Source organism: Polypterus senegalus, chromosome 3, assembly GCF_016835505.1.
Source record: "Polypterus senegalus isolate Bchr_013 chromosome 3, ASM1683550v1, whole genome shotgun sequence".
Taxonomy (NCBI): Eukaryota; Metazoa; Chordata; class Cladistia; order Polypteriformes; family Polypteridae; genus Polypterus; species Polypterus senegalus.
This window is the reverse complement of record NC_053156.1, coordinates 247,595,738-247,622,245: the sequence shown is the minus strand read 5'-3', so window position 1 is coordinate 247,622,245 and position 26,508 is coordinate 247,595,738. Positions and strand designations below refer to the sequence as shown.

Genomic DNA, 26,508 nt, shown 5'->3' with positions numbered 1-26,508 from the left:
AGCAGTGAAGGCACAGTCCACATTTCTACATTCAGAGCCATTTGGATGTTGGGGTGGTTAGACACAGTCACAAATGTATTACAGTCAAAAATATCGTTCACGGCTATAAAATATAAGCCCAAAAATCATTATTTCAGTAAGGCTGTCATTTCCTCTGAAAGATGATAGAATTTGTAGGGTAACATGCCATCCACACACTGCAATGAAATGTTCTTACCTTTGCTTCATCGTTGATATCCCATGTGAAGGATATAGCGTTGTATGCAATCTCCTCAATGTTACTTATTGTGTTGAAGCTTTCTTTATAATCAGCTGTAAAGGTGAATAGGAGGCAAATGATATACTGAACAGAGGATATATAAAAGCAAATTTAAAATAGCTTGTAGTTATCATGTCCTTAGTCTTGGCATAATGAAATTTCTCTTTAGAATTAGAATATTGAAAATCACTTTCTTGTATGGCCAACACATGCTCATATTAGTTATTCACTTCCATATACTGTAATATTTATTCTATATTCTTAGGTGGTTGTCTTTTTCGTCGACATAAGCTTTCAGTTATATATGATGTTATACGATGTTATATGAAGTTATACATCAGTTTGTATAACTTGACTGTTTTGGACTGTTAGATAACTCTTGATGAATCTTCCTAACCACACTGGCCGTTTTTATCATAGATGTGTGTGACGCTTTAAGAATAAAACAAAATTTACATCAGTTGATGGATAACACTCACCTCAAGGATGCTACAGTGTTTGTAGTGATTTATGATAAACTCCAATAGAATGTGCAATATTAACAATATAAACCGTCATAGAGCAGGAGTTGTACTGTAACCACAAAAGAGTTAAGTAAGTAGCTGAAAATGTTTTGGGTGGGACCCTGCTGCCTTGTCTCCCTCCCTCTTTCTCAGGTTCAGAATAGTTCATGAAAAACCAGAAAAGCCAGTGACGCCAAATGTGACAGGTAGTTGAGCTGTGCCCTGTGGTTATAGATGAGGAATGGCACATTGCATGACAAGCTTTCTGGCTCTTAATAACAGGCTGAGGGCAAATAATACAAGAATTTGCATGTATGTCTGCCACAGGAGCCAAGAAACTAATCATGTTTAGTCATACCAGGAAAAAAGAAGAACAAAGTAAAAAAAAGTCATTACAAACTGAAAATAAGATCTTAAGATCCTTCATTATAAGACAGTGTGATCCACAAGGATGAATACTAAATAAATATTTATAATGAAACAGTACTGGACAATCCAATCGCCATTTTAATTCTTTATCTACTACGGATACTGAAGAACTGGGTGCATTCTCGAGATCATCAGTTACTATAAAAATCTTTTTCCACTGCTTTTGTGCATCGGTAATGTTGTTGGGTTAGTGCCACTTTAAATTCGCTAAAGTGGCGATACAAAATGGTGCACCATTGTGATCTTTTCTAAACAGGGGACAACTGAAGATGCCTCACGGTTACACACAACTCAATATTAGTGATTTAGCAAATGTCACACTTTCACTCAGGGGGCCATTTAAATGTGGCTGCCAGCTGAATGAAAGAGAACATGAATATGACAATCTTCTTATATAATACACTACCGTGGCAGTCCGTTTGTCTGTCCTAGTTTTTAAATCACCCGTAGCTCGCAAACCGTTTGAACTATTCACCTGAAATTTTGTACACATATACTACGTGACATCTACTATCCGATTTTGGGGTAATGATTGACCTCCAAGGTTATTCTTCTTTTTATTTTTATATTATTTTATTGTAGAATCAACTCTCGGCAGCGGCCAGCAGGGCGACCGTGCGGCGCATGTGTATGGGCGCCGTTCTCATCCCTATCATCTTCACCTTCACTTCCCCTACTCTCTACATATCTTAAATCATTCTCAAGTGCCAGCTTAAGTGAAAAATTAAAGAAAATGTACAAAGTAACTGCAACACAAGCACTGACTTAAGCAGTTTTAACGTGAAAAGATGCTGACGAAAGAAGAGAAGAAGCGGGCCTTTAAGGTGGAGAAAAGAAGAGCTGCTCAGGAAGCAGCAAGCACATCATCCTCTGAGCAAACGAATGCTAAACGTACAGAGAAAGAAAGAGGATGAGAACTAGGAATGTTCAAGTCAAGTGGATTTACTCCACGTTATCGTGCAGTGCGCCGTTACTGGTATAATATAAAACTTTAGTAAACACTGAGTGTGGAATGGTAGCTCAGTGCTGTCATCCTCCACTTCCAAATACTTGAGATCAAATCCCAGGTTGGTGACTTTCTGTACAGAGTTTGCAAATTCTCCCTCGTCTGTGTGGTCATTTCTGCTTTCCTACTACGTCCTAAACCCAAGCACGTTCCACTTACGGTGCCTCTGAATTGGTGTGGTATGAGTGAATGTGTGTGTTTGTTTTAGTGTATGGAGTGGTGGGTTGCTGACTCGTTGGGTTTAGAAATTGGGAGGGCGGAGTAAACATTATGTGTAAGCGCGATTGAATGCCACTACATGGAAAGCCACATGTAAAAGCAAGCTGAAAAACTAGTGATAAAATTATATACAGTAAAATATAACATCGTTTAATGTTAAAACCTGAAATAAAATTGTAGAGGTGCCATAAGAAGGCAGTTGCTATCAGAGGACCAAATAGGAGTAGACTTATTTTTAAATATCTGGAGCTGGTTTATATGCCTGTGTACCTTGGGTTTGGTGATAAGATGCAAATACTCTTAAATATTTGGTATGCAAAAAAAAGTAAATTCAACTAATCATCTAACATCTTCAAAAGAAAAAAAAAAAGAAAAGAAATCAGCCCAAATGTAACATGCTTGTACTGTGTGTTACAGACATTTTGCTGGGCACACTAGATCAGTAGGCAAGCTTAGTTTAAGCCTTGACATGAATGTAGTAAAGACAATTTATGCAATAAAGAGCATGTAGCCTTGCTATAAGAAAGGACCATAACTAGTGCATTTTGAAATACAATTTATTAATGCATTGGATTTTTTAAAGGGAAGTGCTACTTACCAATGTCAATACATCTCTGCTTTGCTGTATGTTGTCGAGAATGCCAGTATTTCCAATGTCTTAGTTGGTCTTCTCTGCATTTCTCTTCTCCAAATACAACCATAGCCACACTCTGTAAGATAGTAATTTATTGTTGCATTTGTTATGCTGATGATCCCGCTATCCACTTTCTGAAGTTGCTTTTCTCCTACATGGTTGCAGAGATCTGAAACCTTGGGGATCACAGCATCATCTAGTGAAATGCGGGAGTCAGGCTTAGACTCAAAATACACACTCTCAATTTACAGTCCATAATGAAGAAACAAAACATGCTTGAATCAAGAATATGTTGAGAAAATCTGTGTTGATGCTTGCAGAACTTGTGATCTGTTCATGAGCTTTTGGAGCTGTGAGGCAGCAGCACCAGCCTCAGTGTTACTGTACTGCTCTGTGGCGAGCCGCCTATTTATCTATCAGTCCAAGGCAGCAGTGTGTTATATATGTCACTCACTCACTCACTCACTCACTCATCCATCCATCTATCATCCAACCCGCTATATCCTAACTACAGGGTCACGGGGTCTGCTGGAGCCAATCCCAGCCAACACAGGGCGCAAGCGAGGAAACAAACCCCAGGCAGGGCGCCAGCCCACCGCAGACTCACTCATTTTTGGGCAATAAACATACAACAGATGTGTTCTGAGATGTGAGGGGAACCCAAATACTTAGGCCCAGGAAGAACAAACAAACAATACTAAGAAAGACACTTAAATGTGAATTAAATCTAGATACCTGTTGAACAATTTCCTCCATAATTATTAACCTTGCTATTTCTATTATTGATATTGTTTTGTCACTTCTCGTCTAGAAAGGACACTAGACGACATTGATAAAATCAACATTAGCTTGGCCATGATTCAAGTTCAAGGGTGACTCCTGGCTTTTACCTGATGCTACCTGGAATAGCTCGGGCTCCTAGCAAATCAATATTTCCGTTAGATGGATTGATGAGTATGAAAGCATATGATATAGTGAATGTCAAAAGAAAAATACTGAAAAGTTAGAGCAACAGATTTTTCATGAATTCAATCTTTAATTCTTTCTTTTCATTCTTTACTTGGTCTCAGACTTTATCTTACATTTATGGGTAACTTGGGGGATCTGACCTTTCCTAGACAGCATATGTAGTTTAGTTATTCCTTCTTATTCCGTGTTTCACTGGAAAGATCTTTCACAAACTTACATTTAAGTCAGTTGACTTAATTCATAATTGCCTATACTATTACTCTTCTGCTCATCTGTCACAAAAAATGATTTGTACAACTCAGACTTGCCTCTTTGAGATATTTCCTTGTTTGTAGTACAGTGCAGAGTCCTGTCTATGCATGAATACGTATGTGTACTGCTTTATCTTACACATCAATCTAAAGAACTTGGTGTACCCTCTTATGATGTTACTCATTGTAAAAGGCATAATATCATTCAAAACCGAATTGACTGAGTGGTCGATCACCCTATGCATTCCCCTTTCTTTTGTGAAAATAATCACAAAATAAACTACAGATTGTCACTTACTCGCACTTTGCTGATAGTGTGAAGCATGCCTTTGTTGTTTCCAGTTTCTTTTAGGGTGATGGGATAGAACTGCCCCTTGTTCAGATATGTCATAGTGCCATCACCAGGCTTCTGTCGAAGGGACTTGGAAGCTTCCAAGGTGTACTCAAAGGTACTGCTAAAGGAAAAAAGCACAATATTTAGCATTATAAATAATTCTTTCTGATTATATTCACAGGCAATAATTTACGGAATGAATTAATCTGACTATTCATATTTTTTCTTAACCCACATAAACAATACAGAGTAATGGGAGAAATAAATAGCTTCGGAGTCTTGTAACATTTACAGTGTGCTTAACTTAAATTGGGTATGTTTCTATTTGCTGCTTCCCAAGTTTTACACATGTTCTTATTATATTGAGCACACAAATGCAGACTGGCTTCGAGATGCAGTGCCTATTGTTTCAAGTATTTCATTCATCCATATAATGACTGACAGGGCTTCTCAGAATCTCTCCTGGTTTTGATTGGTGGAGATCTTTTAATGAGGCACACTAGACAAGAAATCCAATAATGCTGTAACCTTTTGTCTGCAAGACAGCATTATTTCTAACTATCCATCCACCCATCCATCCATTATCCAACCCGCTTTATCCTAACTACAGGGTCACGGGGGTCTGCTGGAGCCAATCCCAGCCAACACAGGGCGCAAGGCAGGAAACAAACCCTGGGCAGGGCGCCAACCCACCGCAGTATTTCTAACTATCTTGTTAATATCTTATTGACATATTTAAATCATGCAACGTTCCTGGCACAGGTGTAGAGGCCAATGAAAGAGGGATTAAACATATTTTGTTGCCAGAACTGGGCACACATTTAAGGATCATCTCCACATGAGACAGTGAATGTGTGAACTGGAATGACTAAACAAAATTAAGAAAAGTAAAACAAAATCTGCACACTCATTTTGAAAAGATAGTTAGAGGATTCAGACAAGAAAACAAGAGGGCTGATTAAACCAGGAGTTTAAAGTGTATCAACTGAAACATTTTGCAGTTGTGCTCTCAGCCCTCCAGAACTGAGCAGATCAGCAGTGACTTATATGGCAGGCTGGATGATTACTATTTATGTGGAGATCAACAAACTTTTAAATTGTGTCATGGTGTGAAGTTTGAATGTGACAGAAGATAACATTCATAAAGTAATTTGATCAATGCACCTTATGACCATAAACAAATACAAAAACGTACCACACGATTTTTATCAATTATAGGTTAAAAATCTGAAAGTGACAGTGCGCAAGATCTGTATTTGTTTCTTGGAATGGTATTCACTACAATAAATGTTGCACGATATGTAATGTATATACTGCAGAATTATTAATTGCATCATTTTAAATGTTCACAGTTATAGTACAAATATTAATTACCTAGTCATGCTGTCAAAGGGGTAATCCTCAGGAGCAATTGCTGGCATCCGCAATGGAATATCTCCAGGAAATGAAAACTAAGTAAGAGTAAAAAAAGAAAACATAAAAAATTCAACAATTTTTTAAGATTGTGCACAGGAAAAATCTAACACATAAAATAAGAAACCATTTGTATCCAGATTTCAAAGATTCTTATTATCCTGAGATAAAAATGCTATGTATTTCAGGTGGTATGGTGGTTGGTCTTCCACTTGACGGATCTTGTATCTTGAGTTCAAATCCTATACCTGGTCGTTATCTGTGGAGTTTACACGATTTCCTTGTCTCTGCATGGTTTGTCCTCTGGGTACTCTGGTTTGCCTCTTATATCATCAAACACATGCAGGTTACCTTAACTGATGATTACAAACGTATCCCTGCAGTTGTGTGCATATATGGGTCCTGTGATAGACTTATGCCCTGTCCAGAGCTGTGATCTTGTTCATATACAGTTTACTCTAGATCATGTTTGACAAGGTTTATACAGAAGTGAGAGGAATGAAGGTCAGTATGAAGTGTGTGCATTAGAGGGAGGTCAGTGGAATGGTGAGGACGCAGGGAGTAGAGTTGGTGAAGGTTGATGAGTTTAAATACTTGGGATCAACAGTACAGAGTAATGGAGATTGTAGAAGAGAGGTGAAAAAGTGAGTGCAGGCAGAGTGGAATGGGTGGAGAAGAGTGTCAGGAGTGGTTTGTGACTGACGGGTATCAGCAAGAGTGAAATGGGAAGGTCTACAGGACGGTAGGGAGACCAGCTATGTTATATGGGTTGGAGACAGTGGCACTGACCAGAAATCAGGAGACAGAGCTGGAGGTGGCAGAGTTAAAGATTCTAAGGTTTGCATTGAGTGTGATGAGGATGGATAGGATTAGAAATGAGGACATTAGAGGGTCGGCTCAGGTTGGAAGGTTGGGAGACAAAGTCAGAGAGGCGAGATTGCGTTGGTTTGGACATGTGCAGAGGAGAGATGCTGGGTATATTGGGAGAAGGATGCTAAGGATAGCGCTGCCAGGGAAGAAGAAAAGAGGAAGGCCTAAGTGGTGACAGAGGACATGCAGGTGATGGGTGTAACAGAACAAGATGTAGGACAGGAAGATATGGAACAAGATGATCCACTGTGGCAACCCCTAACGGGAGCAGCCGAAAGAAGACAAAGATTAGAAACAAGAGTAACATTGGCAGCTGGATTAAAATGCCCTTTTATGTGACACATAGGTCAGGAATAGATTTTGGCAGTACGGATACTTGCAGCTGTACAAGTTCATCGTACTATGAGAATCATTAAAATTAGCTAACGTAATCTTTACATTTCAGTGATTACAGGGCTTATGCAAAGCAACAGAGAACTTGAACTTGTTCAACTGAAAGGCAACAACAAGCCTTCTAAATGAGACATAGCATCTTCCATATTCTAGTACTATATCATTGAGGGTGGGTTTCTAAAACATTAAACAAGCAAAAAAGAATTTTAATAACCAAAACAAATCATGTCATATTGGAGTCGCTAGAAATTCTTTTATACCAAGTGGGTTACCAACTTGTCTTTGGTGATTACCAGTTGTTGAAAATTATAGAAATGGACTGAATGTTATACATAACAGGGTTTGGCGCTCTCTTTGAAATAAATGGTACAACTTTATTTGATTTATTTTATTAAAGCTGTTTAAAGTGTGAATAATGACTATCCGGCACATTTTTAACCTAGCTGCTATTTTACAGAGTAATAATGAAATCAGAGACAGCAGTGTGAGTGATTTATCTGATTAGTTACAACGGTTTTCAGTGAAAAGAAAAAAACAAACCAAACAGGAGCAGCTTGACAGACTTGTTCAGGCTATTGCACAAGCTTCAACAAGTATCATTAGCAAAGCAATCATTTCACAGCAAATTTAAACATAGATCATTTGATAAAAAATATAAACCAGAAATGCAGATTATTACTGGTATTCTAAAAGAGTTTATAAGGCATAAACATCGAGGTAAAATGTGTTTGCTTGTTTGTAATTATGTGTTATGTCAGTTCAAAATATTACATAGATATACTGTAACAAAAGAACAAAAGGCTTAACTCCTGACAATAACTCTTTTTTTTGGAACCTGTAATGGGCCTAATGGCGCAGTTGTAGTTAAATGAAATGTTGGTAGACATCTGAGTTTCCTTTTAAGCAAACGGTGTGCTGTTTTGGGTTCATTTACTTTTCCGATTTGCATCTATTCTGATCAGAACAACTACACCCTGTTTTCTGCTTCTTTACATCATGTCTTCCCGTGAACTCTAACTACTGGTAGTGTTGATTATACTGACTATATCATATAATAATCGGCATCATAAATTCTGTAGCGTAACCAACTGCCATTCTAATTTGCAACAGTCATCTTATAGGAGGTTAATGTATTGTACAAGAAATGCATAAAATCATATCTTATTTTATTGACATAAAATCATATTGGTATAAGGGTACAAGCCTGGATCAGGAGGTTATGAGCATCTTGTTTTTTAGGGCCAAATGACTGGTTTCGTAGAACTCACTTTATTAAATTTTTTTTGTTAAAGCTTTTTAAAGTGTGAATAATGACTATCCGGCACATTTGTAACCTAAAAGCTGAAGAAGGATTGGCAATGTTTTAAACAACAGTGGCTTAATTATTGGACCATTATTTTCTGTTTTGTTTAAGCTGCAGTAAAACTTTTGGGTACAGTGGGACGTTAAAAATGCTTCAGAGTCATCATTGTAGATTAAGGCTGAGGTAGTAAGTTTTTGGTTTTGTTTAGTTTTTCCTAAAATCAAACCCTCTTAAACCTATTGATATTACAGTCATTTCTAAATGGTTAAATACTAATTGCTGAAGAAAAATACCCACATATTTTCTAGGCCAAGTACTTTCTGTCATGTTCTTTAGGTGTCTCTACAGAAAAAACATAAATATCAGTTGTGCACATCCTGAATAAAATAATTTAAAAAAAAGTTTCAGGTTCATAGTTCAATGAAAGTTTCAGGTGGAATGAAAAGAAAACTACAAAAGAGCGGTCAATATATGCTGTTATCTTTTGTGGATCATGCAAAGTATTGCCTTCATGTTACTTCTTTTGCTAACTGTCCTCCATGAAGTAGCCCTCAGGTTTGAATACGTCATGAAAAATATTGTTTTCTTCCAAAACTGTTGTCATTAAATCAAAGCAGTTGGTTTACTAAGCAATTGCCTTATTAACATCACAATCAATCCATTTTCTCACAGTTGTAATCGTACACAGAGCCATTTACTAGAAAAAAACTTCAGTTTGTCCTCTTCTATTTTTATCCATCCTTTCAATGAATGAATCTATATACAGTACCTTCTTTATGAGTAGAAGGAAGAAAGTGCCAATCCTTGTAGAATCAGGACTAATGTACAGAATGCCAGTCCATGGCAGGCAGCATATCCTGAAGCTTACTAATATCAAGTCAGTTTGCCATTTAACCTAAAATGCATGTCACTATGATGTGACTGGAAACCTGTGTACCAGACGAACAGACAAAGAGAATGGGCTGGTAATAAAACCAGGCCCTGGGAACGGTTTGGTAGTAACACTAATCCCTACACCACCCTGTTAGAACATTATTAGAACAATCGAGACAAGAACTGGCCGTTCAGCCCAACAAAGCTCGCCAGTCCTATTCACTTATTTCTTCCAAAAAAGCATCAAGTCGAGTCTTGAAAGTCCCTAAAGCCTTAAAGTCTGTTTCCTCTTCAATACTTAAATCAGTCTAACCATAAAAGTGTTGAATCACATAGAAATAATGGCTTAGGCGTGTGACTACTGGAATTTGAATATTGCCATGAGTAGTCTGAAGGCTGTAAGAAATAGAAGGATCATGTTAACAAGTCGTCTTACCTCTGGAGTGCCATCTGTGAAAGTAGAGTCTGGAGTCCTGCGCTGGGAATTTGGTGGCTGGGTGCTGGGGCTGAATTGGTCTTGGTTAATTGCTCGATCGAAAACAACAATGCGGCTGTCAGGTTCAGTGCAGTGGACTACAGGGGGGATACCCACCATGAAGCCATGAGATGAAACTTCTGTCTTCACAGGGTAGCTGGGCACTGCAGCAATGGAAACTGTTACTGTAGTGTCGGGAGACTGGAAGTTGCCTCTTTTCTCTTGGGTAATCTGGTTTGCTGGTAGCACAAAATTAAGAGGAACCCCCTTCAGAACCTGAAATTTGCTGTCCGTGCTCAGAACTGGCTCAGAGACTGGTATCGTGCAGCTCCTTTAAAAAATAATGAGAAGAAAAATAAACACTGTTGGTTATATTCCGATGGACGCATGGAATGGTGAGCACAAAATATTCAATTATTCTTTCTTGCTAGTTGTAGAAAGAAATATATAAAATGAGAGATGATACAGTATCCAGATTTTTAATTAAATTCAGATAAATTTTACAGTTTTCCTTCTTAACAACTTTAAGAATACCTTTTACTGAGATCTGTGTCAGTTGTAATAATCTCTGGCTTTGATGGTGAGATTGTCCTCTTTTCTCTTGGGACCTAGAAAAGATCATTATAAAGTCATCTTTGTTACTGATGATTTTTCTCCAGTTGACCTCATGATGAATGATATGAGAAATGGGCAAAAAAAGTAAAAGGTAGAGCATCCAACTTGCTATTCTCACTCACAAATGTTATAACCTCTCTTATGTTATACTTAATTCCGAAAGTTTATTTCTGCACTTATCTCACATAATACAACCATGCAGTTGGCCAAATAAAGAAAGCTACCATTGCAGCAGAAGAAGTGCACATTAAGTGCGTGAGGACAGGTGGATGTGTGCAGTCCATCACATTAGAATGTAAGAGATTCAGTTCAGCGTCGTGTGCAAAGACCATAGTGCGATAAAGATATTCTTCGGTTATTATTCCATTAGCATGCTGCACTTTTTAAAGGACGTAACTCTGCTTTGTTTTGGGTGAGTGATAACTAAAACAAGTCGACAGTTGCAGGGACTTAAAGAAACCGTGTTTAGAAATGTTAGATTGAAACTAATGAAGATATTCTGATGGTAGGTTTTTCGAACTAATAGCAGATGTATTGAAACAGACCAAGAGTTCAAAGTTCAACAAAGCTGATCAGACAGGCTTCTTTAAGTTTAATGATGAATCAAATACTCAAGTGCATATAATGGAAAATTAAGGGGGCGTGCATTTATAAAGGATGCCAGGAAGTACTTCGTCACAAAAAAGCATTGTGGGAAACAAACTACAAAATCGCATAGATAAAGCGGAAACTTCCAAAGCTTTCTAAAAACATGAGTATCAGCATGAGATACTTGGACAAGTAATCAGACCAAACAAGTTCGATATACTCAATGGTCCCCTCTTGTTTATGAAAATGTTTATCTTTTCACAAATTGATTATTGCTTGTACTTGATTTTGCATGAAATGTTTAGCATAAATTAAAATATTATTCACTTTAAAAGACTGTATTCCATTATTTCATGCTTACTATTACCCCTTGCTTATATATACTAATTTAACTAAAGAACGATGTTGTTTTTAAAATAGTTCATAGTTACAACAAAATAAACTGGCCAGGCATATTTTATCCCATTTATATATATTTTACATTTGCTGGTTTGAATACAAACAGTGCAAGTTTTTCAGCTTTTCTTTGTACCTTGTAATAATCATAAAGCAACCCCAAGGCAGCTGCACTGTCTTCATCTCCATTAATACTCATCATCGCTTTGGTGGCAGCAGTCAGAGGATTTTCTAGGAAGGACTTCCAGGCTTCATCTTCACTTGTGTATGACCGTCTCTGGTTGTATGGCGTCTCATTCTGCAACACTAGGATGGCCCTTTTGCTGAAAATAAAATACAGGAGAACATATATATTTAAACTCCAATTTGTCAAAGCAGGAGAGTCTGTGATGTGATCCAAGTTATGATTCCATCTTGTTGAGGATAAACTTTTTAATGAAACTATCATAGAGCTGCCCAGCAAGAGGAAAAAAGGAAGGCCTAAGAGAAGGATTATGGATGTGGTGAGAAAGGACATGCAGGTGATGAGTGTAACAGAAGAAGATGGAGAGGGCAGGAAGATATGGAAGAAGATGATCCGCTGTGGCAACCTCTAACAGGAGCAGCTGAAAGAAGAAGAAGAAGAAGAAGAAAGAAGAAGAAGAAGAAGAAGAAGAAGAAGAAGAAAGAAGAAGAAGAAAGAAGAAGAAGATGGTTTTCGCTTCACTGCCACAATAGCAATATCCACAACACAGGTAATGCTGGTAGCTGTCAAAATGACAACATTGAAATTAATAAATCATCTCAGTCTGATAAACAGGAACATTCATAGTCATTAAATATTCTTCAACAAAGACACTCAATGCCCTGAAATATAGCAGTGTCTTATAATCTTAGTGTAAAACAAAACAACACAAATGTCTAACAGCTAAGCTAACAACAAGGAAAGAGCTCTTGAATCAACCATCCTAAAATATTTCAGTTCCCTCCTTGATATGGTTAAGTCCCAACTAGTAAATAATGGTATCAACTATGCCAGGCAGATGCCTACTTCCAATTTAAGTATAAATCGAAAACAATTTCCACGTTACAGCTGGTAAAATATAGAATGTTCATCACAGTTTAACAAATAAAGAAAACCGATTCTGAATCATCCTTGTTCTTGGTAGGGAAAACACATTGAAAAATTTATAATCGGAATTAAAAATGCCATTTTCCATACAGATGTGTACTTCCAACTTAAAAACTAATGTAAATGTAGCAGAAGTTGTGTACAAAAGTATCCATCCATCCATTTTCTGAATTTACTTTTGCCACTGCAAGAATGGCTGGTGTAGTATTTGTCATTTTTTTAGCACCGCTGCCTCATGGGACCAGCGTCCTGGGTTGTAGTCTGTGTGACGTTTTTTCACATTCTTCTTCAGTCTGCATGAGCTTTCCCCTAAATGCTAAAAGTCACTTCACTTTCACTCATCCACACACCTCCATGCTTTAACACTCAAGGCTTTGGGTGGTGGAAGGAAGCAGGTAGGACGAGACAAAGTGTACCCCTCAAAGACAATGGTCAGAAGGGGAAGTGGATATTGAACCATGGAGAGAGGTGCACTGACATTACACCACTCCGTCTCAATTGTATGCATACATTTGTTCTGTAAAAGGTGTATATATATATATATATATACAGTATATATGTGTGTATGTGTATAGAGTTACTTGTTCAGTAGTCTTGTTTTGAATCTGAAAGGTGTAACTTCTCCATTGGAGAGAACAATCAGTTACTGAAAGGTATAAATGTATGGCACTTGGCAAGAGGTGTTGGATAAGTCTGGGCAATAGCCTGGAATACCAGAAATACATTTCAGACTTGCGCAGTGTTTACAGCTTCCACATGCTAAATGCGTAAGAATTGGGGGATTTCCTGTAGTTTTATAGAGTCAGTCTCAGAACCTCTCTATGAGATTCTTCAGGAAATACACGTTTCAAAAGCCAGAACTGAGTTAGGCAGATTTAATAATTGATGGGCCTCTAGATTATTCTGGACTAGACATTTCGGAGGGTTCCCAGAATGCCCAGATGTTTCATTGAAAAACGCACTTCGGTGCAATTCACTCCATGGCATATCATTACGTTTAAACCCCCACCCACCAACACCCCGTTCACCAAGTCACCATAAGCCATAAAAAAGTGAGGAGGCATTTTGTTTATTCACGGAAAAATATTGAAGGGTTATGTCTGTGTTCTTAAATGGAAATGGAAAAAATAATACAAGATGTTTCCAAATAGACACAAATGACAACGACTTGGTTTTCCTTTATGGTGATTTGTTGAAACACTCTGTTTCTAGACTTCTTTAAATTATTTTTGGGGTAGTAATATTTTTGATCATTTTATTAGCAGACAACATTTTGGTTATGTATTTACACTAGTTTAATGTTAAAATATGCAACAATAGTTGTAAAGTGGTTTAGTTTTTAAAACCCTTTTAGTTTTGAAAAGTCCTTTCCAATCATTTGTAAATTGTTCTGTTATACTGTGATATTAAATATAGAGGGTACACATCAGATCGGATGTCCCACCTGCCTACGTGGGACGATTATATGAACCTTTCCCCCCCCCACCATTCTCACATCAGCTTTAAAAAACACATCCTGGGGGAGCGGACAGGAAAGAATTATTCATTTTGTCAAAGTTCAACTTAAACTACAAAAAAGATAACCTGAATCATATCTTATTATAATTTACAGATACTGGCCTTAACGAATGGCACCACTATGTTCAAAGGTGCCTGTGAAAGCTGATCGAAAGAAACTTACAGCAGATATCAGGTTCACTGGATATTCACACAGCCACAAATATACAGAAGAAAGACACAATGCAAAGCAGCACGTCTCAGTAATCGAAATACAGTATACGCCACTGGATTAATGCATTCCTAAGAAATACCACATTCCAAGGAGTTAAAAGCACCTGGACAAGTAACCTAAAACAAACAGAAAATATCAACATGAAATTGGGGATAATTATTATATTGAAACAAATAAATAAAGATAGATATTTTAATGCATAGTGTGCACTGAACACACATTCACCAACACAAAGCTAAAATGCATTCTTCTTAGTAAAAATGTCCTAATATGTTTGAAGCAGGGATGTGTTTTACCATTTAAATATGCTTCAAAATAAATTATTTGCATGAATATGATCTGAAGTATTAAGTACAGATCAGTGGTATTGGTGAGCAAAACAATTAGGGGTCAGATTGGGCAATAAATCGTAGTGCTGACTGACAGGTTAACTTCTTCATGTTTTTTAGGCTACGTGTTTGCCCTGAAGTGTATTTTAATCTATTCTCTTTCTTAAAAAAAAAAAAAAACAAAACGCTCTCTTAAGAAGATTTTTTGGAGCGGGTGGAGCGGAGAGGAAGTCCTAAGTGCTACTGCCTGAGCCCTGGGGACCCGAGTTTGATTCCTGTCCTCGCATCTGATACTCCCAGGATGGGCTTGGCTCACCACATCCCTGTAATGGACAGAGAGAGCAGATAAAGGAATGGACAGAAGGGTAGATCGAAAGAAACATAAATTAGAAAATGAAAACACTTAACAAGCCTTTCTATCTACTGTATATGTCTATCTATCTATCTATCTATCTATCTATCTATCTATCTATCTATCTATCTATATATCTATTATATACTGCCTTTCACATATCGTTCTATCTATCCATCTATCTATCTATTATATAGTGCCTTTCACATTATCTATCTATCTATCTATCTATTATATAGTGCCTTTCACATATGATCTATCTATCTATCTATCCATCTGTCTATCTATTATATAGTGCCTTTCACATATCTATCTATCTATCTATCTATCTATCTATCTATCTATCTATCTATCTATTATATAGTGCCTTTCACATTATCTATCTATCCATCTGTCTATCTATTATATAGTGCCTTTCACATTATCTATCTATCTATCTATCTATCTATTATATAGTGCCTTTCACATTATCTATCTATATATCTATTATATAGTGCCTTTTACATTATCTATCTATCTATCCATCTATCTATCTATTATATAGTACCTTTCACATTATCTATCTATCTATCTATCTATCTATCTATCTATTATATAGTGCCTTTCACATATGATCTATCTATCTATCTATCTATCTATTATATAGTGCCTTTCACATTATCTATCTATATATCTATTATATAGTGCCTTTTACATTATCTATCGATCTATCTATCTATCCATCTATCTATCTATTATATAGTGCCTTTCACATATGATCTATCTATCTATCTATTATATAGTGCCTTTCACTTATCTATCTATAATAAGATGCATTTCACATCAGTGTATCCTTTTTTTTCTAGAAGAGCCGTAACGCTCTGTTTCAAGTGTACGATGATTTCAGAACGTTATATTGTGGGGTTCTCATTGGAGCAGGAAGGTTCAGGAAATAAATGAAAGGATGTATAAGCACAGCGATAGTACTGTCAGGACAAGTTCTAACCCTGAAATGGAAAAAGCATCCCAGTATGAGTGAGTGTGTATATTGCGTGTGCTCAGTATGCCCAGCGATGGACTGGCACCTACCCTGGGCTGTTTCCCACCTTGTAGCCAATGCTATGTCATAAGGGGTAAAACAGAGGAATATTCAATATAAGAAAAATCTTTTTTTTCCTCTGATATGATTAAGTAGTGAATATACGGCTAAAATAAAAGCAAAAAACTATTAAGATGCCCTATTATGTCTCTTAAGTGTGTTGAAGCTGTGTTCATTTTGCAGTACTAATTTATTGAACACGGTACCATTTTTGTGTTCATAAAACTTACTTATTCTTTGAAATCATTTTTCTTTTGTCCATTGCTTCCTGAATCTCAATTATCGACTTGTCTTGATGTTTAGTTATGCAAGGCATCAAGCTTTTTGGGGCTCCCCTATTTCTGGTCTTCTATATACAAAGACCCCTCATTTTGGAGCATATTTTTTGCAGAAAATTACACCCTTATGATATAGAATAAGCCAATAGGTGTCTTCAGCAAAAATGAACAGAAGAACTTGAAGTTATGTATGCCGCATCATCTGACCCCAGGGGTTACCCTCTAATGGGAGACAAGAGGTCAAAGTTACTCTTTTTTTTATAAAACTTTAAAAATTAATATCTGTAATATTGTTTTATGCTACTTCAAGATTGCTGATCACAGGTACAATAAAATGTTTAATATTCATTTTTTAGCTTTCTAAGAGCCACTCCCAGAAGGTTAAAACAACAAATTTCAAACATAAGTAGGTCAATGATGACGACTATGATATTATTTTTAATTTTTGATCCTTCACTAGGCCTCTATGCACATCTGTCAGAGAGTGAAAAATGACAGATTTGCACTACAATTGAGAATATTTCAACATTTAAATTCAAGCCCACATTTGAATATTTAAAATATCTGACACAACTGTTTTGTTATGCATTTCCACCTCATGACGTAAATCATATTTCTAATGAACACCCCAAATCAGGGTTGTGTATGCTAATTCAGTCTCCAATTCTGCCTTCCCTACAGGCCAACCCTGTCGTTTCAAATGATTGATAAATAGTCCAGTGGGTTTTACAATGAAGTAAGAATGCGAATCAGTGACATGTGGCCTAGAAGTAGTCTGCAAAAACAGGAATGGCTCACATGAAAGAATAGGGGCCACTCCTTTTTTAAATGAATGAACAACAGTTGCTAAAAGATGCACTTAAATGAAAATAACACACATCAAGTGGTGGGTCGCCAGCTTTACATCAACAAAAATCACAGTGTCAGTGAAGAGCAGGTTTGTGTCCTGCAGCTATTTTGCTAGATTCTCGTTTGACAAAAGGAACTTGGAGAATCTACTGACCAGCCCTGTACCCGGGCACGCCTTGTGCCATTGGGAGAACTCCGGACTTAGAAAGAGCAGGTACAGCCAGACTTAAGACGACGAAGAATTCACCTGGAGGGGAACCTCGGAAGTTCTCCAAGTGTTTAATTCCTTGGTTTTCAGATTTCTTTCGTTTAACCCAGAATATTTAGTAAACCATCACCAGCCTGTTGTAGTTTATCTGGCTTTGTTTATGGTACGACAATTATGGAATGGCATAAGGACACCCAATAGCACAGCAAGTCAAAATGAAACAAGAAAGTGTTTCAAAGAAGTCTAATTGTTAAGCCTAAGCGTAATGTGTCACTACGTTCTTCCTAGAGCTACGGCATCAGGTACTAGTGCTGTTGCTTCCCAGTTTCACATTCATATTGGTTTTATATATTCTTTTTTAATTATTAGTACAGTAACTCTTAGCTTTTCTGTTACTAAATAATTTATTTTTTTCTCCAGCAGCACTTCGTCTGCCTTAGAGTTGAAATGCTATAACATATGATAGGCCTGTTTTATGATATTGAAAGCCTACTGAATGATCCCCTTTAGGATGTAGCTCACCTAAAACATATTCTAATTTGAGCTTTTAAATATATATATATATATATATATATATACTAGCCAACCCGCGGCGTACCATACGCCACATAATCGGGCCGGTTTTTTAATGATTTTTAAGCACAGGGAGAAAATTCGGTAATGTAATAAATCAGCAAGAAAAGCAACATTGTAACAATGCACGGAACGAACCAACACACAATCGTCCGTGACTGAAAACTGGCGGACCGCCATCGCTCATGTGCCCACCTCCAACTCGTCACTTGAGTCCTTGGCGTCTTTGCACAGTCCAGATGCACCTGTGACTCACGTAGACTTTCCATGTTCCTGCAGGAGCATCTAAGAAGACGCAGGTTTGTCGCGGATGCGAATAGCTGTATGTAGCGTGTAAAACAGTTTGCTATGGTGCACGCAGTCTTGTGTTGTAACCGAAAACTCGGTTTTTAAAGACTGCTTACTTCATTGTGTTTTAACCTCAGTTGTAAAGGATTGTTTTAAGGATCCCATGGGATACCCCTCGCAAACCGTTTCACACGCTGCATATGACGACTCACCTCCGCGAGAAACATGCCTCTATGAACAGTCAACGTGGCTCGGAGGTGCATGTGGCATCTACAACAGACGAATATAAATGACGCCGTTTTTTCTGTGTCGTGGCTCTGCGAGTTGTCGTCGTATCCAATGATCTTGGAGTTGGTGGGCGTGGCTCCTTCCTGTGTGCGCCATAGGTGTCTTACTTGTCGGCGGCTCAGTGAATCCACGCCCCTTCCAGCGTGCTTTCCATGGGTGTCTTGCCTTAGTGAATTATAGATATATATATATATATATATATATATATATATATATATATATATATATATCTGTTATGAAAGAAAATCTTGAGATGAGACTATTGCCAAGAGATTTTTTGAAGTCCCGCTCTCCTCTCAATCATTTACGGTTAATGGTCCATGCCCACACTCCTCTCACTTCTCATTCGTGCGAATGCTTTTGTCAGACACAGTTTCTGCACTTTCAGCTCTTATAATTTTTTAAGTTTTCCTCACTTTAAGTTCCCAGTAAAAGAAAACTTATTATGCCCAAATCTTATTGAAGAATTTCATCCTGAAGGGTTATCAACAGAAGAAATGAGTACATGGGCAATCCTAGCACCGAGCAACAATGAAGTCAAATGAATTAACGCGAAAATAGTCGATCGGTGACATGGCAATTACATGTAAAATTGTAACAGGCGACAAGAAAGGTAATGTATAGGGTGGTCCAAATCTAATTATGCAATTTTCATTACGCTACAACTTATTAAGTTTATTATATAGAAAATCACCCGAAAAATCCCGGACCATCGAGAAGTGTGCAAACTAACGACATGAAGAATCGTCTTTGCCCCGAACTGGAATTGTCCCCGCATAAATCAAAGTCATCCACATGATCTGGATCTGCATAATTAGATCTGAACCACCCTGTAGTACATCTTTTCTGCAGATAACATTAGACACCAAAGGAGATCTTGATATGCCATTTGTATTAAAATGTTTACAGTTTCCCATGAGAAAAGCTTTTGCAAAGACAATTAACAAATCACAGGGACAAACATTTGAAAAAGTCGGTTTATTTATTAGAGAGAAAGAAATGATATTCACTCACAGACAGCGATACGTTGTGTTGTCACAATGTCTATGTATACATATATATATATAGAGAGAGAGAGAGAGAGCTTTATGTTTTGTGTTTTTCATAGTACAATTTTAATTACTGTGGGCTCATAAGTAAAAGTGCCCTTAATAATAAAAAGTATAAAATATATAAAACTTTAAGATTATTGAAACGTGCCAGTGTGTAATTGAGAGAGCTCTTAACTCTACCTGAGCTGCATGTGTTGAGCTGTGAGGCCAGCAATGCTACCAGTAGATAATTGAGCTGTGCGTGCTTGTCTTAATAGTGTGATAATAACAGACTACTTCACGTTGCCTTACTAACAAAAGTACAAGTCAGGTTTTCGGCTAGAGTGTACCCAAGTACCTCCAAGACTGCTTTGATGAGTAATTTTGCCCTGTGGGATAAAAAAAGGTCACCAGAAATGTTGCAATTCAAGAAGGGATGGAATCCACGTTTGTAGCCACACCAGTTCTGCCATGCTTGCATCTGAATAGAATGTGTCAGATTACCATCTGAGGCAAAGGTCATTGTATACGTCAACGTAATTTCTGACCTTCATCACTCTTTTTCAGCAAATTAGCACATTCATTCAGGACTACTGCTGAAGATCTGAGTGTCTCTGTGAAAAAACAGCTTTGAATTATTGGAATGAAAGACCGTTAATCAATATGTGATATGCTTGACCACATTGCTGAAAGGGTATTCTGGAAAACTGGACAAGCAGGATAAGCAAGATTCTTCACTTTAGCCAGGGGCATCGTGCCTCCTTCCATTACAGTTCATAAGATTAGACACTAATGGTTAACCTTTTGTGATTTCCATGGAGCTGCACAGAGCTTTTTCTTCATCTATCATTACGAATGGGCAGTTGTTAAAAGATATTAACTGTACTTGAAATAAATATATAACCTACATTTGGATATCAAAAAATCAACTGGCTCAGATACCTGTAGGAAAGATAGTCAACACTGGAAGAGACTGAACAAAACGTGAATAGGTATAATTAGTTTGAATATGTTTCATATAATCCCATAATGAAACCTCTAAATAAAATACATAGAAATAAAACCTGTTTTAAAATTCATGTGTAATATCAATGAGAAATACAAAATCATTCCAGTTTATTAAAATATTTCTCTAGGGCATCATGCATAACAGAACATAATGTACCATAACATGCTCGGTGCTGCGTAATCTAACTCAGGGCTCAGCGGCCTATCCCAGCAGAAGGAGGTGCAGGGCCAGAGCCAGCATTGGACGGGGCACTGGTGCCCACGCCCACACACACACACACACACAAACTTTAAGGATGCCAATTAACCCTAACATGCACTTTTGATTTGGGTGGAAAATGAGAATACTTGGGCAGAACCTGCAATCTCCACATAAGCACATGCGCTTTAGTGACATTTCATGAAATATGTGACTGTCTGAACGTGTGACCAGCTGAACTGGTGAAGTCATTGAATGTAATAATCTGTAGCAAAACACTCTGCCAATGGTATTTAATAATGAATTCCTGTTGTTGTCCCATGAGGTAGGACACCAGTCAGGCCATATTCAGCATGAGCAGCACATTTAGAAATACGTATTGTATCTTGGACATGTTTCAAAAAGACAAATCTCTTTATTCTCAAGACAAAGCCAAATGAAGCTCCCAACATACCATACGCTGTACACATAACATGTCTTTAAGAAAATCTGAAGCAAATGTGCCACTCATATTAAAACTCAGAACTTTGTCCTAAAAGGCAGAATTAGAGTTTTAGCTTCAGTCACGACACACTTTGACATCCAAGTTTTGCTTCAAATCTTTTTTAACGTAAACTCTTTTATCTAAAACAAAAGAAACGGTGATTTTTTTTATTGTGGCGTCATGTAACGTTTGTTTAATGTGTTGCTTCAAACTACACGCATAGAGTCTTTTTTCCCGAAATCTCTCAAACTTTTGACTGCTCCAACATGACATTCACTTTTGTATTTAAAAGACTTTTCTTGGCATTTCTTCTCAATCTTCTTATTATCTCTAGTTATATCTTAAAATTATTTCTGCGGTTCTGTATTTTCAGCTGGAGTGTATCAGCTACACTGATAATGCATCGATGCTGAAATGTTGACATTGTCCTTCAAAAGCAGTGCTCAGTATAAAAGGCACTGTTATATAAAACGAGTAACGGCGCACTGCACGATACACTTGACTTGTACATTCCTAGTTTTCATCCTCTTTCTCTGTACGTTTAGCATTCGTTTGCTCAGAGGTTGATGCGCTTGCTGCTTCCTGAGGAGCTCTTCTTTTCTCCACCCTAGCGGCCCGCTTCTTCTCTTCTTTCGTCGGGCATCTTTTCACGTTAAAACTGATTAAGTCGGTGTTTGTGTTGCAATTACTTATTACATTTTCCTTAATTTTCCACTTAAGCTGACACTTAAGTCTTCAATCTGCCTAAAGAATGATTTAAGATATGAAGAGGTAGGAGAAGTGACAGTGAAGGTGGAAGGGATGAGAACGGCGCCCGTACACATGTGCCGCACGGCCGCCCTGCTGGCCACTGCAGAGAGTCGATTGTACAATAAAATAAAATAAAAATAAAAAGAGGAATAACCTTGGAGGTCAATCATCACCCCGAACGTGGATAGTAGACGTCACGTAGTACTTTAGTGACCAAGTTTCAGGTGAATACGTCAAACGGCTTGTGAGCTACAGGTGATTTAAGATCCTTGACAGACAAACGGACAGTCACGGTAGCGTATTACATAAGAAGATGACGGCTGATTGATTAATCTCATCCATTGATTATAAATGGTTCTTTTGGTGCTGTGGTGGTGCCATCCTTCCCACTGAGTATTTTCAAGAATTTCATTTGTGAACTGAAGGTTTGTTTCTTTTCTATTTTGTATTCTTTTATATACCATGTGTTTCTTTACAGTGAGGAATGCACCAAAGATTGATGATGTCTGATTTTTTTTCTTAAGGGAAAATTATAGGAAGTGTGACCGTGTAAAAAAATAAAATAAAATCAATTGATTTCATACATCATTTCATTTCATATCTCTGTATACGTCAAAACAACCTAGACAGTCGGCGGAAGCAGCAGCAGGACTGGAGAAACACAGTCATGGCATGAAAGTTATGGTTGTTTCCTGAACAGGCCGTTCTGTATGGCTGACAGCTGTTTTATGTAAACTTAAAGAACATCTCAATGCTGACGTTTGCAAAGAAAAAAAAAAGCCCTTGATGCATCCTAATTTCTAATGCGGCCAGCTCTTTAAATGCCAGGATGTCTATTGTAGTTTAAAGGTTTAACTTCCATTGTTTTGCCCTCCTTTCACTGATCTCCCCATCTTCATTTTGTAGGAAAAGATTTCAAGCTGTATCAGTAAACACGGCAGAAGGTGCGCTCCACCGGGTCACGTTTCAAATGAAAACTTCAGAGACTTGCCATTCACGCCTGATGTTATCTTCCGCTGACATTCCTACAAGCGCGTCTCTCCTCACGAGTCCTCCCTTTGCCTAGCAGCCCACTAGAGTCCTCTTCAGACTGTGCTGCTGGAGCCAAATGTCTTTCTCTGCACATCTGGATTTAACTGCACAGCTCTTCAGCACTTCGGATTGCACACCTTACAGTCTTGGGGGCCATAATGTCATATTAATGTCATATCAATTTTAATTAAACTCAAGGTGTGATTTCCGTTGCCATCATTTTATCTGACTAGTTTAAAATGATTTTAAAGCATATGTACTGTATTTGTTTGATGTCATTACTAGTTGTAAAGACGCATTCCGGGCACCTTATTTATTGTTAACGTATATTTCAAAATGGGCCCCTTTCCAGACCGAAGGCTTTTTTTTGTGGTTTTCTACGGGATGTGTCAGCTCTGACACTTAAAGAAATCCAGTAGACAATTTGAGGCGTTTTGTATGCTGGCTTGGCCTGTTTTTACTAAAGGCGCATTATTTATTTCATCACTTTGTACGTGTCGATGCATTTTTTAAATCAATGCTGTGTGCTCTTCAAGCTAAACAAATTCTGAAGGTTGCATTGTCCGTCCTGAAAAGTCAGCTGTTCCTCGGATTGTGGTCCTTTTGTTGTTAACCATGTTTACGGCCGTGTTACATAAACTTTAAAACACAAAAAGGAAATAAAATGTTAATGGAAATCGAGTGAAGTTAGTTCAGTGCCCAGTAAACACGCGGGATATTCAGTTTCTTTTTATCCTGAGAGCTGAAATGTCATTCTAATAAATGAGCGGAGTTTATGTGAAGTGCTCCTTGCACCTTCCTTATTCAGAGCTTCCTAACTGTTCATGTGATTTAGTGAAACGCTTCTCAGCAATAACCAAATCGACACAACTAGATGCAGTAAAGCGTTTGGAGTGAGCAAAGCCAGTTGTGGTTTGAATATTTCCATTTTGGTTTGGGGCGAAGGGTGTGTTTGTGTGCTTTTTATTTTTGCCTTCGCATTTGCATGCGTGTTAGTGCTGGCGGTCCCACGTGATGCACAGTGCCATCCTGCTTCTCTCCTAATATTTGTATCCAGGGACATGGCCCAGTCCTTCTTTGCACTATGCTGAAAGTGACACTAGATTTGCAGATGGTTTTCTCCCTGAAATTATTTATGTACACGCAGCACATCCTGGGAGTCTTCTCATTTCATCGTAGTTTGCTTATGGAGTTTGTGAAGAGCAGTACGTGAAAATTGTTCCGCACAGTTGCCACTTACACAATGCAATGCTATCCCTTCTTCTTCATTTTCAGTAGTAAACACATAAATAAAAAAGTAAAGCATCAAAAAGTACAAAACAGGAATGTTTACGACCTTGCTGAGGGTTGAAAATAAAGAGTTGTACCCAAGAAGGATACAACCTGCTATATATTTTGACCCGGTTTGTTTGTTTTCCCATTAAGATACTAAAAAAAAAAAAACGCTACCAGGATACGTCCAGATTATTAAGTTAAAAATATCGCAAAGACACTCAAACTCTGTTATACTGTAACAATATGAATGATGCAATGGCTTTGTGATTCTGGGCACCAGCAATGTAACTCCATCAACCAGAAAAAGGATTGTTTGATTGGTGCTGTGGTGGCACTGCAGATACCAAGAAGGCGTGGGCACCTCATGCCAGCTATTGACTGCAGTGCCCACTCTCTGGGATGTGCTGGTTCTCCTCTCCTTTACATTCAAGGACTGCGACTGTACGACGCGCTCACTGATAGCAATTCTAATTTGGGAGGCCTTGGTGATTGTGGCTTATGAAAGAGAGATGTTACTGAAAAGAATAAGAAATCAAACGATTGTAAACGGCCAAACGATAAATGTGACCTTTGTGAAGTTTGCTCCTTTCCGCTACATGGGCTGTTCTCCCAGTTTCTCCTACTGAGATATTTGTGTTGGGCTAACTGGCACCTCTACATTAGCTCCATGTGGTGTGATGGGACGTCCCATTCACGACGTTCCTGCCTTGAGCCACGTGCTGCTAGGACAGACTCTGGACACACAACCCTTAAACAGGTGAGATGGATGAAAGTGTGTGTTACGCTGTACTGAGGATGACTTCTCTTCTCTTCTCTTCTGTTCTGTGTATCGTGTTGTGTTGTATTGAGCCCCTTCTCTTTGACGCCCACTGCGTGCCCAGCCTACCTGGAATGGGCTCTCTCTTCGAATTGCCTTTCCCAAGGTTTCTCCCATTTTTTTCCCTACAAGGGTGTTTTTTGGTTGTCTTCTTAGAGAGTCACGGCTGGGGGGCTGTCAAGAGGCAGGACCTGTTAAAGCCCATTGCAGCACTTCTTGTGTGATTTTGGGCTTTACTAAAACAAATTGTATTGTATTGTGTATACTGCGGTGGGCTGGCGCCCTGCCCGGGGTTTGTTTCCTGCCTTGTGCCCTGTGTTGGCTGGGATTGGCTCCAGCAGACCCCGTGACCCTGTAGTTAGGATATAGCGGGTTGGATGGATGGATGGATGGATGTGTTGTGTACAACTGACTTGAATTGCTAGTTGGTCACCTGTTCTTAAACTCCTGTTTTCTGAACACTTCAGAGCAAGAAAGTCCACCGCGACATGAATGTGAGACGATGTGAAATGGAGTACTTGATGACAGCACGAGACTAGTGAGGCCTGCGGGTTACTTTAAAAAAATAAAATGGCCAACCCCATAGAAGGCTCAGCTGCAGATCTGTTGGTTTGAACGTAAAGGAAGACCTGTGCGGAGCAGATCAGTCACTGGCAGGGTAATATTATACGTAACTAAATGAAATGATCTTCACAGGATAATATGTTGTGACATCATGATTACTGACTGCTAAGTTGCTCAAATTTTGTTAAAACGTTTGGCTGTTTCTCAGAAGAAGCTCCTCAAACTGCAGAGAAGTCAATCATCTGAATATGCAATTAGACAGTTTTGTAAGACTGACAACCAGATCATTGATATATTTGATTTACAACACCGCTAGTTCGGTATATGGAGCACAACGTTATGATTGAAAGGTTCATGTGAGCTAATAAAACAGAACCATTAGTATTTTGTTGTGCAGAAAATAACGATTTCCATATTAAAACAGGCTACGTTTTAGAACGGGCACACCATGACAGTTGAGACCGATCGTCCGTCCATCTTCCTAAACCACTTATCCTGAACAGAGTCACAGAGCAGTTGCAGCCAATCCCAGTAAACTCCCAGGAAGAAGCCCTGGACAGGACGCCAGACCCCCAACCACCCACACACACACACACACTGGGGCCACTTTAGCACCACCAGTCCACCAAACCTGCATGACTTTGGACTGTGGGCCATGGAGAGAACCTGCAAACTCCACTGGGGACGTGAACCCCGCTCTCTTGTTGTCTCACAGCAGTAATGCCACAATGC

At 38.3% G+C, this 26,508-nt stretch overlaps 1 protein-coding gene across 3 annotated transcripts in view; it reads right to left on the bottom strand.

The window, feature by feature from the left end:
• Positions 1-26,508, bottom strand: part of grhl1 (grainyhead-like transcription factor 1) — a 50,946-nt gene that overhangs the window by 21,813 nt on the left and 2,625 nt on the right. The window contains exons 1-9 of one of the 3 annotated variants that reach the window (XM_039748890.1): positions 14,323-14,417; positions 11,667-11,853; positions 10,466-10,539; positions 9,893-10,262; positions 8,881-8,925; positions 5,979-6,055; positions 4,569-4,725; positions 3,015-3,126; positions 218-312 (exon numbers count right to left, since the gene is read on the bottom strand). In XM_039748890.1, coding sequence (XP_039604824.1) covers positions 218-312; positions 3,015-3,126; positions 4,569-4,725; positions 5,979-6,055; positions 8,881-8,925; positions 9,893-10,262; positions 10,466-10,539; positions 11,667-11,732 — 996 coding nt within the window. In that variant the 5' untranslated portion in view covers positions 11,733-11,853; positions 14,323-14,417. Of the gene's footprint in view, positions 1-217; positions 313-3,014; positions 3,127-4,568; positions 4,726-5,978; positions 6,056-8,880; positions 8,926-9,892; positions 10,263-10,465; positions 10,540-11,666; positions 11,854-14,322; positions 14,418-26,508 lie in introns of those variants that run through there. The other 2 variants (XM_039748887.1, XM_039748888.1) reach the window with 2 other exon arrangements.